The sequence below is a fragment of the Ostrinia furnacalis genome, unplaced genomic scaffold, assembly GCF_004193835.3.
Source record: "Ostrinia furnacalis isolate ACB-3 unplaced genomic scaffold, ASM419383v2 OfSCF0398, whole genome shotgun sequence".
Classification (NCBI taxonomy): Eukaryota; Metazoa; Arthropoda; class Insecta; order Lepidoptera; family Crambidae; genus Ostrinia; species Ostrinia furnacalis.
In genome coordinates, this window is record NW_021130637.1 from 996,753 (window position 1) to 1,011,969 (window position 15,217).

At 38.1% G+C, this 15,217-nt stretch overlaps 1 protein-coding gene across 1 annotated transcript in view; it reads right to left on the bottom strand.

The window, feature by feature from the left end:
* Positions 1-317: 317 nt before the first annotated feature.
* Positions 318-15,217, bottom strand: part of nAChRalpha2 (nicotinic acetylcholine receptor alpha2) — a 30,619-nt gene continuing 15,719 nt past the window's right edge. The window contains exons 4-8 of the mRNA XM_028319489.1: positions 11,911-12,091; positions 9,518-9,671; positions 1,653-2,223; positions 1,063-1,255; positions 318-638 (exon numbers count right to left, since the gene is read on the bottom strand). Of these exons, the coding sequence (XP_028175290.1) occupies positions 423-638; positions 1,063-1,255; positions 1,653-2,223; positions 9,518-9,671; positions 11,911-12,091 (1,315 nt within the window). The 3' untranslated portion in view covers positions 318-422. The remainder of the gene's footprint in view (positions 639-1,062; positions 1,256-1,652; positions 2,224-9,517; positions 9,672-11,910; positions 12,092-15,217) is intronic.

Consider the following 15,217-nt stretch of genomic DNA (forward strand, 5'->3'; position numbering starts at 1 on the left):
ATTTTTTATGTAAAACGTTAAAGATTTCCTGGCCTGGACTTGGTATTACATGGATCTCACAACTTTTTACCGTAGAACAACTGAGTTGCGAGACTTGGTTTTTTTGACAAGTATTGTTTTTGATGGGATTATGTAGTTTCCATCAACCTACCATTACTAACAAATTTTCTTAGTTTGGAGCAAGTTCATTATTTTGGCACAAATTAATTAATAACTTTCAAGATTATTCACAAATTATTATATTTAATAATAAAAATTAAATACGATAAAATATTAAACAGCCAAATACTTATGTATATATTTTGAGCAAAAAAACATTATGAGGACTTTTCGAACCATATTATGCAACGCTTTTGAAAACACTGAATGTAGACTAACAATCGAATCTGGAAATCTTTGGGGGCTGGTAATGACGTCACACTTTAAATTTGGTTTATTTGGTTTGGATCCCCGCTGTCCACAGGCAAAAACTGCTGCTGGGCCACAGAAGAGAGTATCATGTCGATGGGTTTGGTGTCGTCGTACAGAGATGGCGCTTCACAGAGGATGGCGAAGGTTCCCACGATGGAGGCGATGGTGAAGATCCAGAGGAATAAGCGGTCGAGCACCATGGCCACAAAGCCCCAGTCTTGGTCCTCCTGTATTTGGAAAAGAGGAGTTAGAAATTCCAGTAGGTTGTTAACTTAAAAGAGGGAAAGATCTTTGAGCGCGATTCCGAATTAGATAGATCGTCAAATATTTTGCTCTTAAGGAGCCTCTACATGTCTCATAATCTTTTTACCCTACCAGCGCTTCGAGACCAACATTTGGCAAGTGCTGAGAAGAAGCGCCGCCGGTAGGTATTCATAGTATTTTTTTAAGAAATCTTATTTGTGGAAGTTAGACAACAGTTTAATTTTGGACTCTGTTTATCGTATGTGATCAGATCAAACGATATAAATCCCGCATATTCAACGGTGGACTGACAAATGGGCTAATACTAGATTGCCGTTTCCCATTTAATGTGGTATATGGGGTATCTTAAGCCTAAAGCCTATATCTAATTTCAGTAATCATACAAACCGCATTGAACTCGTCCTGGCGTTGCATATGGTGCTGGATAAACATGACGTTGTGGATGGCCTTCTCCAGTTCGAAGGGGTACTTCTTGCGGGGAGCCACGTCACTCAAGGAGTCGTCGAGGCCAGACATAACAGAAGGTAGACCATTGTAGCCTGCACCGAGGCTGCCGAGCGCTCCGACCAGGCCGCTGAATCTGACGATACAGGATTTATGTCAAATATTTTGCGTACTTAAAGTTGAAACGTAGAGATATGCCTGTTTTCGAAGATCAACTTATTTTTGATTTCTACATTTTTGGGTTAAGACGCGGCGCTGTCATGAGGCTGAATGTATGTGACCCTTGCCCGAGTCTACTGAGTTAACCATCATCAGGGAAAGATGGCGAGATATCGTAGCATAGCACCATCCCCTCACAACAAATCACAACTCATTACGAGCACGACCACACTGTCAAGAGTGTCAAATGAGAAAAATAATGCGGACTATAGTTATCTCAAATAGGAATATCAATATCATCAATTCTTTTATGTTCAGTGGGTACTTAAAATTTGTCAAAAGCATATACAGCACACAAGTCTTTGTAAACATACCTATTTGTAGCAGTGGTAGAGTGCAGTCCGTTACACCCACCAGGCAGGTGATGACGCAAGGAATCCGGGCTGGAAGCGTTCGAGTTGGTCTGCTCAGCTGCTGCCAAAGCATCTTTGAACTTGTTCTTCTTCATACTCCTACCAGCTATCTTCTGTGCTGCCAGGTCTCTTAGCAAGTCTTTAGGAACCCTCATGAGGAGTAACTTCGGGAGTTTAGTTATAAAGAACTTTCTGACCCACGGCGCCATCTTATGAGTGCTAGGCTTGCGGTAATGCACGTTTAGTATTATTATAGTTATCACCACAGACAGTCCGACCAATAACATAGTGAATAGCAGATACTTCCCTAACAATGGTAAGGCCAGCGAAGTCGAAGGTATAATTTCTGATATCAGTAAGAAGAACATGGTTTGTGATAAGAGAATTGAAATGCTTAGAGCGATTTTCTCCCCAGAGTCGGCTGGTAAGTAGAAAACTAGCACTGATAAGTACGAGATGCCTACGCAAGGCACAATCAGGTTTACTGTGTAGAACAAGGTTTTTCTTCGCAGCGTGATGTTGAAGAAAATATCTGTAACAAACAATACATAATTAAACGAAAAATATATAAAATCGTATTAAAAATGATTTCTTTATGCTTAAAAAAGTTAACGTAGGTAGGTACATTTGTTTTTAAAACATTTATACATCTCATACGGGTAAACGCAAGGGACACAGAAGTTCAATCAGATAGAGAAAATATTTATTTGCAACAACTTGTAGATATAGATAAAGTTATTGACTCAGATATGAAATTATTTTTAAATCTTCGGAACAATGTGACATCCATAGTATAATAATTATTGTGTCCTCAATTTTGGTGGTTAAGCAGTCTACACACCAAACCCACTCACGTGAATCGACTATTGACATGATGTCATTGTCATAAAAATATGCAAGTCGTGGACATGATTCTTTTGCGACACCAAGCTGCTAGTAGCTTTAAAGTCCTGAAGTATCCCTCTTTATTCCACGTAGTTATTCTTTATATTTTATTAGTTTTTGTTACGAATGCGACTTTCCCAAGAACTATTTCTATGCTTTTCCCACTCGTCTTAAACTTGTTCTTTCAAGGTATAAAAACTTTATACCAGCCCACTATTACGTTGTCATCAAAAGGACCTTATCCTGCGCACAATAGCTCTTTATACAAAAATAAGGAAAAGAGACAAAGGTGTCCTTTCTTGGATGGCTTTGTTAAGTATTCTTCTATTGTACACAATGGGAATAGGTTTTCGTGGTCTACCTTTGATTGTATTAAAGATATAACATTAAGCAAATCTATTCTGGGGATATTATTGATTGGGTTTTTGATACATTAACAAACTAGCTTTTGCCCGTGGCTTCCCGCGTGAAATTTAGTGTCACAGATCGGTATAAATTATAGCCTTTATGGTAATCTGGGTTATAAACAATAATACTGTAAAGTTTAAATTGCGTGAAAGAGTAACAAACATCCAGACATCCATACAAACTTTCGTATTTATAATATTAGTTGGATTAGTTGGATAAACTTTTAGTTAAGGTCAATAACAAAAGGACCTCTAGCTCTATTGTCAAGTTTGTGTCCACTTTAACCAAGTTACATACAAAACAGCTCATGTATGAATCGAACATTAAGACGAATACTAGGCTCTGATCTGAAGACACAAGAAAAACGTTCCCAAGTCGGAAAACCTTGAAACTCTTTTCCTCCCATACATTAATCCTGTATGTAATCGAGGGTTGACTAAGAGTCTCTCTCCCGCAACATTCAGGTACCGACAATTACTCCAATGGCTCGTGCCGATAGTGATTAACGGGGAACGTTATTGGACAAATTGGCGCGTACACTTGGACGCGGATATAACTTGTCTGGACATGAAAATAAGTTAGCTTTGTGTTAATCGCACGCAATGTTAATGGGAATGTTTTGGAAGAAATTATGTAATGTGTAGGGATATGCTTAGCGAACTTTGGTTGTAACACACTGTTGTTGGTACCTACTACGAATCTCTTGTTCTTTAAAATAGAGGTATAGAAACATTGTAAGCGTATTTATAGATCGTTTCATCCACGAAGACGCGCCGCACCATTCTTCCTTGCACCTTCATTCGAATCGAGCAGTCCGACATTGACACATAGGGCTATTGTTACTTTAAATTGCCCCATAATTGGAATAGTTTTAATGTTCCTTTTTCTTCTTATTCTATTAACTATTTTTTTTATCTCTAAACATTTTTTTTTATCCACAACGAGGAAGCTCTTGGCCTGTATCTCACCTGATGGTAAGTGACGATCAGGCCGAAGGTAGAAGCGAGCTTCAACCGGATTCCTCAACCACGGAGGAACTGGCTATCTTACCTTTAACTGCCGGAACACAATAATGCTGTTAACATTGTTGTTATGGCGACAGACTTAGTAAGATGGTGGCAGCTAGCCAGGCGGATTTAGAACAAGCCCTACCACCAACCAAACCGAACAGAAAAATCTGCCCCCACTGGGAATCGAACCCGGGACCTCTGCGTCTGAAGCAGGTGGTCTTATCACAGAGGCGGTTTACTTATTATACTGATTTTCTTCAGTAAAAAGAATAAAATGTTCTCCTCTATCTCGAATTGCAATCTAGAAACACTTTTACGTCTATGACTGTACATGGAGGTGGGTATTAGGGCGGAGTTACGTAATGTTGAAAACGGTAGTTCATTGTTATTAGATGTACTTAGGCCTTATGAGGGAAGCTTATCTGATTCTGGTAATACCCCAGAATCAATAGGAACGGGAATGTATTCGATTAGTGGAGATAATAATGTACTAATGCCAGTATGTAACTGTTAGAACCGTAGATCAATTGCCATCCGGTGTGGTCGTAAAATCTGAAGCCAAATGGTTTCATTTGAGATATAGTTTTTATCTAAATTAGTGCAAATTAATTACGATAATCAGGTTTAGTAAGTACCAAAATTAACTCTATAAAGGTCATAAGTAGACTCTTCAACTCGGAAAATCAACAACGTACCGTCTTTCGCAGGCTGTCATCGCCTTCCGAGCGCTGTCTGTCACCCGTGAGGTGAGGCGATGACAGCTTCCGAAAGGTAAAGGTAGCAGAAAGGCGCTGGATGTAGGCCGCTACCAACCGGTTATTATGAAAGTCAGCAGTGGATGTCCTGTGGCTGAAATGATGATGATGACAGATGATGCGTCTTAAGCTAAGCGTCCACATGTCGGTATCGTACGCATCGGACGTATCGCACGCAACGGATCGTAGTATTATTTATATGGAAACTCATACAAGTGCGTCCACCTGTCCGCATCATACGCATCGCACATCCGATACGATGTGTTTCGTACGATGCGTCCGTTGCGTACGATACCGACAAGTGGACGCTTAGCATTTACCTCCGATGCCTCAGTGACGTGGAAATTTTAGGACATCATGTATGTTAGTCGTGTGGTAGACCACACATTCTTCCCGTGGGTGACTTAAAAGAACTAAGTGGTAAACTAAACTTTAAAAAAGTTAACTGAATAATTTCCTCCATGTACGAGTGTTATTCTGTTAGCATCATCTGTCATAGCATTCGGCAGTTGCCGAAGGATATAGACACACGATAGTAGCTCCCCTGATCCCAAATTAAATAAGTGTCTGCTTTGGAGTAGGGATTCTACTGCCTCGGTATATTTTTGGTACTTTCAGAATAGTTGTGCTAACTTAAAGTTATTATTTTAGTAGCTTTACATCTCTTAGTTTCTAATATTGTAACTCTTGTGGAGTCAAGATCTACAGCTTGATCTCCAAAACCAAACAAGTGAAGGCTAAGTTTCTTCAGGGAAACAGGTTGTCTGTCACCACAAAGGAAACAATCCTTTGTATGCCGAATTTATGTTTATTTTTTATTGTTTTGCACCATAAAATCAATACAGAATGAGTTGAACTGTTTCTCTTCCAATCAGAGCTGTCTTTCAGAGGCAGTTTAATTTTAATTTTTGTGTCTAAGGCTGGGCTGTACAGTGTACAAAAAAATCTGTCAAACTCCATACAAAGAGCACCGGTTATTTATGGTTCTATATAGTTACGGCCTTAAGTTGGTGGGTTGTATCTATGAATTTTATGATGGAGCTGACATAAACGATGAAGCTCCTAAAAATATAGATAAAAGCTATTTGTCTAACCCTTGCAACCTCTTCTGAACTAAAACGGAAGACTAATTTAAAACAGGTGAGACCGTCGGACGAACTTCTGAGTGTAATTACAGCGGTTTAGCGCCACTCCGACCGATTGCGGGCAGATTAGTTTTACTCGCTATTAACTATATTGCAAGCTTGGCATGTTAATGAGCAGTTTGAGGAGTTAATTGGTGGGCTATGTAGCCTATGAATAGGTTTTTGGGACCCTGTGCGTCCACGCGCACTATGAGGCCTCAAAGTAATGTTTGTGAATACGGGTGTAAGAGACGCATAGTGCTTGTTACCACTGAAGTATCGTCTATGAATAGGTTTTTGGGACCCTGTGCGTCCACGCGCACTATGAGGCCTCAAAGTAATGTTTGTGAATACAGGTGTAAGGGACGCATAGTGCTTGTCACCACTGAAGTATCGTCTATGAATAGGTTTTTGGGACCCTGTGCGTCCACGCGCACTATGAGGCCTCAAAGTAATGTTTGTGAATACGAATAATTAAAGATTTATTGCTGTCAAGAGTTGTACAATATTTAAAGAGATTAGAATTGTCGGAAATGTTGAGAACGAGACGTATGGAGAAAGTAAATATAAAGTTATTTGGCAACATAAGTTCATCGCAAAATTGTAGCTAAAAATTTGTTTAAAATTCTTGCAGTCAGTAGTGTATAAAACCGAGATACAACCTGGAGTTAACTGCGTACCTGGCAGCCGTGACGCCACATTGCATCGCGCTCTGGTAAGGATGGAGCGAACGCGTGCGAGGAAGAGTCGCATTCCAGCGAGGTACGAAGGACAACACTTAATTCAAAATATTATTATATTAATTATTTCACTCGATATAAAATGTTTTTAATTCGTTCGTTCGTTCGTTTCAGCCAAATGACGTCCACTGCTGGACAAAGGCCTCCCCCAAGGTTTTCCACAATGAACGGTCCTGCGCTGCCCGCATCCAGTTTTAATTGTATAGATTGAAATTGCTTCATGATATTTGCATGCAATATGTAATTGGCTGAGTAGGATAATGAGCTTTTTCCTGTATTCCATCTGTACCTGTACCCTACTTAATGGCAAATAAAATGTTTGAGTTTGAAGTTAGTTTGATCGGACTGTACTTAGACTGAACCACGGTGCTGTAGACTGAACTAAGATTATTACCTGCCTACACTACGTCTTCCGGCTCCCATCATGCACAAATCATTAAACAGCCGTTAAATTTAACTGTTGCCTTCAAAACCAAGGTCTCGTACATATGTAGGTAGGTGTCAGCAGCCTCAACAAAAATTAATCGGGGCCGCGTCGATGTAATAATCGTAAATACGTGGGTAGATTCAACGAAAAAGTTGAAAATCTCACGAGGCCCGTCGCGCAAATGAACAGGGCTGTCAATTATTAACCTATCAAACTCCAAGCAGTCATTGTATCTCGATCCGCAGGGCTTGAAGGGCTACGTCTAAAACTAAAGCCTCTATCTAACCTAGTTCTATACCTAGTTGTAATAAGAGAGAGAGAGGGCTTTGCAACAAAAATAAGTATGAGTAATCTTTGAGGGACACTCAGGTCTGTATTATTAACACAGAAAAAAATAAATATAAAATCATAAATTTAGCCTTTGATAGATGTAGCCATTATGATCAGTTCATACTTATGAAGATGAGTACGATCAATCTAAAAATGTCTATTCTGAACTGCCCCTAAATACTATATTTAGACCAATCAAAGGAAATAATCTACTAAAGTCGAATTTTGAAGGTTACAAAACAACCTTCAAACGGACTTAAGTACCATTTCCTAGAGTCTAGGACTAAAAATGTTTAGTTCATTGTTTTACAATTTAAACCCCTAAAGATTATAGATCACGTTAAAAAAGCAATTTGGCAACCCTACAAGTGAAATGGGTCTCATTACACGTTTATCTAAACGTGAAATGTGCGGTTGTTACTATACGCCGCTAAAGTGTTGGCTCGATGTGTTACATTTTGGGTAACATACAGTTTTTTGTGTTACAACCAACGTGGTGACACTTTATACGAGTGGTTTGGTTACAGTGAAAAGTTATTCAAATCGTTTATTTTTATTTCTTCTTTATAATATCCATTTCTTAAAGAATTATAATACCTATTACCTTTATGTAAATAAATTATGTCGAAATTAATATAAAAATTGTAAATATTTTCTTATACATTTGCATCCTTAGGCTGAGTTGCACCACCTTATTTTAACCGTAACTATAACCTTAACTGGTGTTCAATTAAGATGGTGCAACCTGTGTTTACAATTTCCTCTCCTCTCCACCGTAAGTAATGATGAGGTAAGAAGTTTGGTCAACAAAAAAATTCGACTCAATAGCTTAGTAAATAAAGAAGGTTACAGTTCCGATACTTCCTCCGATAAAATGATAGGTAACATTTAAAAACAATAAAAAATTAAATTTAATTAAGTAAGCCGAACCCATCACTCATAAATCCGACTAATCCAACCATTAAACTTCCAAATCATACAATGATCAAACAGTCGTGTTCACAATCAGTATTCCTCCCACGCTTGTTCTTGACTCGCTTCGGCAAAACAACCGTTTAACCTGTTCAAGACCGCAGTAAAACGTAGTAATTTAACATAGATAAGCGTCGTCGTCGCCACGACGTAATTTACAGCCTAAGTGGAGATTAGCCGAGTGTTGTGGCGTTGTGAAGTATCACGACACAACAAAGAACGCTTTTCAATGTCGGCGACAAAGTAAATGTGTTGTGGAATTGTGAATTTAACCCGTTTTTTCGGTTATAGTATTGCAAAAGAATAAAAAATATGAGTTAATAACTGGCCAGTAACTCAGTAAGGCGTGCACGGGTGACTTTTTGTCACCGTGATAGTAGGTAGGTACTATGTCTTTCTCTTTTACACTTTTATAAAGAGAAAGAGAAAGACAGACAAGAAAAAGAAAGTACTTATTTTTATCTGTGGAGAAACATACTGCACGGTGACACGTCAGTCAACCGAATACCCCAAAATAAGTAATAGTTGCGAATACCGTGTGCGCGCGCCTTAATAACATCTAAATGATTATGCCAACTTAATTTTTTTCCGATTTTTTTAACTACCCACCTTTTTTCTAACATTACTCTAGCTGTCATTCGCTGGTTTTACAATAGTTTACGAGTTGACGTCGCTCACTCCGGACGTCGTCGCGTCACCGGAGTTACCGAGCGTTTTCTCGAATATGCTAGAAAGTACACCGCTGTATGTTGACCTCATCTGATCGATGAAAGTGGAATAATATAACTTGTACTTTGAAGAAGCGAGTGTTGTTAAGTGTATTTTGTGAAGTGCTGGTGTTAATTTCTTTTATCTTCGAGAGCAGAGAGGATGGAGAACTATAGATCACGACGTGGAACTATTGATGCTGCTGGACTGCAGAACTGGTAAGTGCACTGCATGATCATTCATTTGACTTTATCTGTATTGGGTACTATAACTAAATTATGATTTGTACAAGAAGAAAAGTCCTGTCAAACCCTCGTGCTAAGCTAAAGATGCTTTGTTACCAGTAGCTGCATCACAATAGTGCAGCAGCAATGAGCTTCGGAGCTGCGTTGCTCGGATCTCGAGTCGGCAAGTCCAATACCTTCACCATAGGGTTATTTCCACGCTTTAGAATATTCACAACTTACCTGGATAAGGCTCCTGGCAGCAAGGGTAGTACCTCTCATGTCTCTCAGCGGGTACCCCGAGGATGTCCCACTCCACGGAGGGATAGTACTCCCGCAGGTCTATGCCCACGTCCACCATGTCGCCTTTCTTCTGGTTGATGTGCTTCAAGTCGATCTGTGACATGAAAAATTATTGAAGAAGGAACAAAGTGTATTGGTTTTAGAAATAAAATAGTAGAATAGTTGAAAATATAATAATATTAGTAGTCAGATTCATTCTTGTGGCGGAGTTCTGGGCCGACGCTGTTTAGGTTTGTTGTCGACACGACAAGAAGAAGAAGTACCTAGTCAGATAGTCTGCAGTAAACCAGCGTCACAACTATAAATGTTAAGGCTTTAAAAAGAGTTTTTAAGTCTAGGTCAAAATAGAGGACTGTTACTTGATTAAAAATGAGTTACTTGCCAAAAACAAGTATTAAAGACTATTTTATGTAGTCAATCTCTGCGTTATAAAATTGTTATGTTATGTTTATGACAAAGATAATTTTGAAGACTACCGGTGTCTTTCCCGTTTGACGCGTTAATAACCTTTGTGAATGACGTGTTAATTGCCTTTATAGAGGGCTTAACCTATTAACGACTGTTTTGTACTGAGCATTCGCGATATAGATTGTCCTTTTGAGGAAAATGATACGCGATACACAAACAAAATTATTATCTGTATCATTTTATTATTATATGTTTTTTCGTATTAACGTTTCATAAAATATAATGTACACTCTTATGTACCTCATTAGCTTACACAATCAAATAAACCCTTTGATTTTAATTCAAAATTCAGACTCATTTGATATGATTTCACAATAACAATAAGTATGTAGTAATAATACGTCCTTAAATATCGAATGAAAATCTTAAAATATTATTATTATAAGTGACAGTCAATAATGTAGGTACCAATGCATCCTTATCGAATGAAATCATAAAATATTATTATTACGAATAACAGTCATTCATTACTGGTCTAAAATAGATTCGGTAAAAAAGTTTTTTACAATAGGTACTACCTACTTGTTCTTCGACGTACGTCCTTGTAGAATAGATCATGTCTATATTACTATAGGTTTTAATTGTGAATAGTAATTTTTTGTCGAGTTCAGCAGATCCTAATAAATTATCTATTCTTACCAAGGAACAATTGAAAGATTAATTGATCCTATTCTCTCAGAGACTTGTTCTTACTTTTTGGAACGTATGTGACAGATGGAACTTTTTCGAGGGTTCTTTAGGACACTTTGTATTTTAGGGTATTAGGGTGGTCCTTATTTTTCGACTTTTGAATTATCCCCGGGGCACTTTCTCATTCGATTATATACCTCTAAATATGAAATCAGCTTTTTTTGTTTTTTTTTTAGTTAAGATTTAGAGGTCGCTACCAGCTGTCAAAATATTTACAAAAGCTTTGAAAATCTTAAATCATGGTTTCATAAATGTTTTATTTAAGTGTTTATATCACATTTTACGTGCAAATGAACATCGCATAGATAGAATAGACAATCGCTTCTTGTCCCCTTCTCCCCTCAACCCCTCTTCTATACCGACCATGGTACCGACGCGTCGAGATACTAACAAGTAAACTCTTATATCTTAAAAATAATTGATTCAAATATGTACTTTGTACATAATATCTTAGTTCATAGCAACAACAATAATTTTGTAATATTTTTATTTGGCTTTGGCTTTAAAAATAAATGAATCTAACAAATACAGATTTTGTTTTTACTTAAAATTCAAACCTTGGTAGCGACCCCTAAATGTCTTTTTAAAATTAAAAAAATAATAATGAAAGACTTTCATATGGTATATATTCAAATTACGTGGTGCCCCGCAAAATATAAGAAAAAATTTTTTTTTCGTAGGAATAAGGACCACCCTATAGGGTATATTATACATTGAAATATCCATACATAATAATACTAATATAGAGTTTTAAGCATAAAATGCAGACTATCATGCTTTGTGGATGTCTTTGCATGCTAGGTGGATTTGACATAGCCTAAAATATGATGATGATCTAGAGCAGGACTTCCAACCAGGGGGGCATGCCCCCCTAGGGGGTCGTAAAGAAATGTCAGGGGGGCCGTAATAGGTACGTTTAAATTTCCGAAAAAAAGAAAACTATTTTACGCGTCGGTAAATAACGGTTTTCCATTTAATCACTGCTATACAGTTTCGACAACTCACAATGTTACTTTTGCCTAAGTGTCGTAAGATTGGTGACATAATATGTACGTATGTAGATTTAATATTGTAAGGAAGTTTTATATGCAGAGGGGCATGAAAATACTTTTTTTGCAAGCCTTGGTGTAATAAAGGTACAGAAACCCTGATCTAGAGTTATGTCTCTCACTTACCTGATCACCGTCGTAGCTCCACGAGCCGAACTTCAAGAAGCAGGTCTGTTGGTCAAACGGAAAGTATCTGACGTCGATCTCACACGAGGACTTGAAGATGGCTGGCGGGGTCCACAGAACTTTTCCTGTGTGGTGGAGCACCGCTTTCGTCATGGTCGTCACCACGTACTCTCCGTCGGCACTGGCGGGGAAATTAGTTAATTAGACTTGGTTTTTTAAATAAAAATCAACTTGCTTAGGTACTTGGGTGGTGCTTAAACCCGCGACTTTTGCTTCATTATTGAGCTACAGATACATTAATAAACGTGAGGAAATTTTTAAGAGTATTTTATGATGTTGTGCGATAAGAAAATAAGAACAAAACTGTTATTTGTTTCCTTAATAAACAAAAATAAAATAAATTAAAACAATAAAGTAACATTGAATGGGGCAGGTAAGAGGGTTCTACATTAGGTGGGCATTATTCATCCGAAATCTACGATATATCTAGAATACGGCCTTGATTAAGTCTTAATTAAAGTGTGATTGTGCTTAGATGTAATAAAACAGCAGCGCAGCTCTTACCTAAGTAACCAGTCACTTTTAACTAAGTTTTGTCCGAACACTGCTAATCTCTCTCTCTTTTTTGCGTCTCTTTCAACTCAGGCATAGACCAATATTCCGAATGCTTGACAGATGAGTTTTATTACCACACAATCCTCTCTTTTCTTTGGTGCAATAAAATAAACTCACGTCTACTCTAAATTGCATCGTGCTACCCAAACAATAGAACTCAATTGGACTTATGACTGCACTCCCGAACATGCTGTGTCCGGGCTGACAGTACCATAAACCTATCAAAAGGCAAGTCATACGGAAAGGGACGGATATACGCTCTGCAGATCGGTTTTAAGCTACAGGCGTTTGACTTGAGAATTAAAGGCTTGTTCTAAAGTTGTTGCTCTAGTTAAGACAGCAACAATAAATCGTAGCTAAAAAACTAAGTTTAAAAATTCACTTTGTCAATCTATTTTTAGATCATATCTCTCATTGTCTTTATACTCGTAACATTAAGGTTTTTAAGATGTTTATATTTTCTATTACTTTAAAATATGTTTTTAAGCATAAAATTTTGCACTCGAAAAATCCACGAGCGATCAAGACGTTCAAGAGCGTTGTTGAGTGTAATATAGCAATTTAAGTAGCGTCTCTAAATCTTAAAATTTAAAGATAGAGTCTTGCCATGTTACAACCTACACTTGAATACGATGAGTAAACCTTTAGACAAAGTCAAAGTCGCTCATTGATTGCCTTTGGGTTGCCGTAGAACTAAATCTCTAGCTTCTTCGGTTGTTATTCGATTGGTAGTTTTACCATCGAGAGTAACTTGCATATTTTGCCTCTGAGTTGAAGTGTTTCGAAACTGTACTGGACTGATGTCCTGTCACTTGGGTCGTCTACAGAGCCAACACAGCGTAAGGTTAGTCGCACGTGTCCCGTTCAGTCTTGCAGGCTTTGTTAGAACTAAATGTGGCTATTCTTTCACTGTATACGTTCCTGTATATTTTATTTGTTTTATTTCTTACTAACGGCAATTAGATTACATTTACATTTTATTTTATTTATTAGCCTTCAATTGTTTTTTTCTGTATCTGTCCAGCTCTAGTTCTTGATCAGAGATCAAGTGTTTGCGTCGTTTTGATTCTTTATTTCATATTCTTAGGGCTAACTTCACTTTAGGTATCATTCATGCGGGATTTCTTTGCCATTAAACGCAGTCTTTCCTTTCGTTTCCCTGCTGTTGCACCCGACTATAGTTTGTATTAGCGCTCTTTGGTTTCCAAATTTTACATTAGGGTAAACCATCTTTGCGAAATCACCATCATTTCTACGCACAAACAAAATTTTGTTATACTCGTAGATGACCTACACTGAACTGTCCCACCAAACTCATTGACAGAGGGGCACCACCAGCGTTCAACTATGAAGTTTCCAATATGGCAAAAATCGGAACCAGCGATCCGGTTTAGACGATGGCGCCCCCCTGTCAATGTCACGGATGGGACAGTTCTGTGTAGCGCCGTGGAAAGTAGCAACTAGGTAGCTTTTCTAAAGAAATATTTCCCCTCTCTCTCTCTCCTGCTCTCTCTCCTAACTTAATCCACCCACCCACGATCGCACAGCGTAAGATTAGCAGCACGTGCGTCGCTCTCATGCACGCATGATTTATCGACGCCAGGCTGTTGTGACGCAACATGATGTATCATTCGCGAATGGTTTCTTGCCGATACGCAATCAATTAGGTGTACGACAAGTGTGTAAGCTTGATGTAGTCAGGTGTCGTGTTCAGGATTTAACTTTGGATAGAACTATTGATGTTCATGGTCAATGATGAAAACGAAGAATATAAAGTTTCAGTATTTATGTATAAAAATGTATAAATACGCAATAGGGTTTTGATAATGAGAGGGTATAAGAGTTTTTCTGGAGTCATGCCTTGCTTGCTCTTTTCTGGTACTTTAAATAACTTTCTATGGATGATTTATAAGCAATAGTGTATTGGACATAGCTTTTGAAATTGTAACCTATTAGTAAATGTAGACACTCAAAACCCACCGCTCTGCCTAGTGAGTATGTAAGTGACTGATAAAATTGAACCAATCTATCCCACAGTTGGGGTAAGATCTAGCTCATGCAGTCGGAAGTGCATGTACTTAACTTTTAATTTGATTTGCTGTTGAAATGCTTGGAAATTAGAACATGATCTTGATCAATCAGATACAACTGAAATTCGAGTTCAACTCCTATAACTCAAGTCTATTTATTGGCCTACTTTTTACTGGATCCCGTTTTACCCCCTTAGGGGTGGAGTTTCGTAAAATCCTTTCTTAGCGGGTGCCTACATCATAACATCTACCTGCATGCCAAATTTCAGCCCGATCCGTCCAGTGGTTTGGGCTGTGCGTTGATAGATCACTATGTCAGTCAGTCAATCAGTTACGATTTAGAGCTTTAATTGACATAAGTTTCCTGCATTCAATGTATAAAAGGAAACAAAAAGTCTTTACTAAATCGATCCCTGACAGGAATATTAAACCACTACATCCAGTCCAGTTGATTTATAACTGTTTGTAGCCATGACCGCAGCATGCTTTTGCACGGACACCGTGCAATATAGACTGACCATTTATCACTGTTATTGTAACACTGTTATGTGCCAAAGGCAAATCAAGTTATGCTGTATCTTATGTACCTGTTGTGATTTTGCTATAAAATGTATAGTTCGATGTGGTGACGTGACTATCGTTTTACTTCTTCATTACGTTTG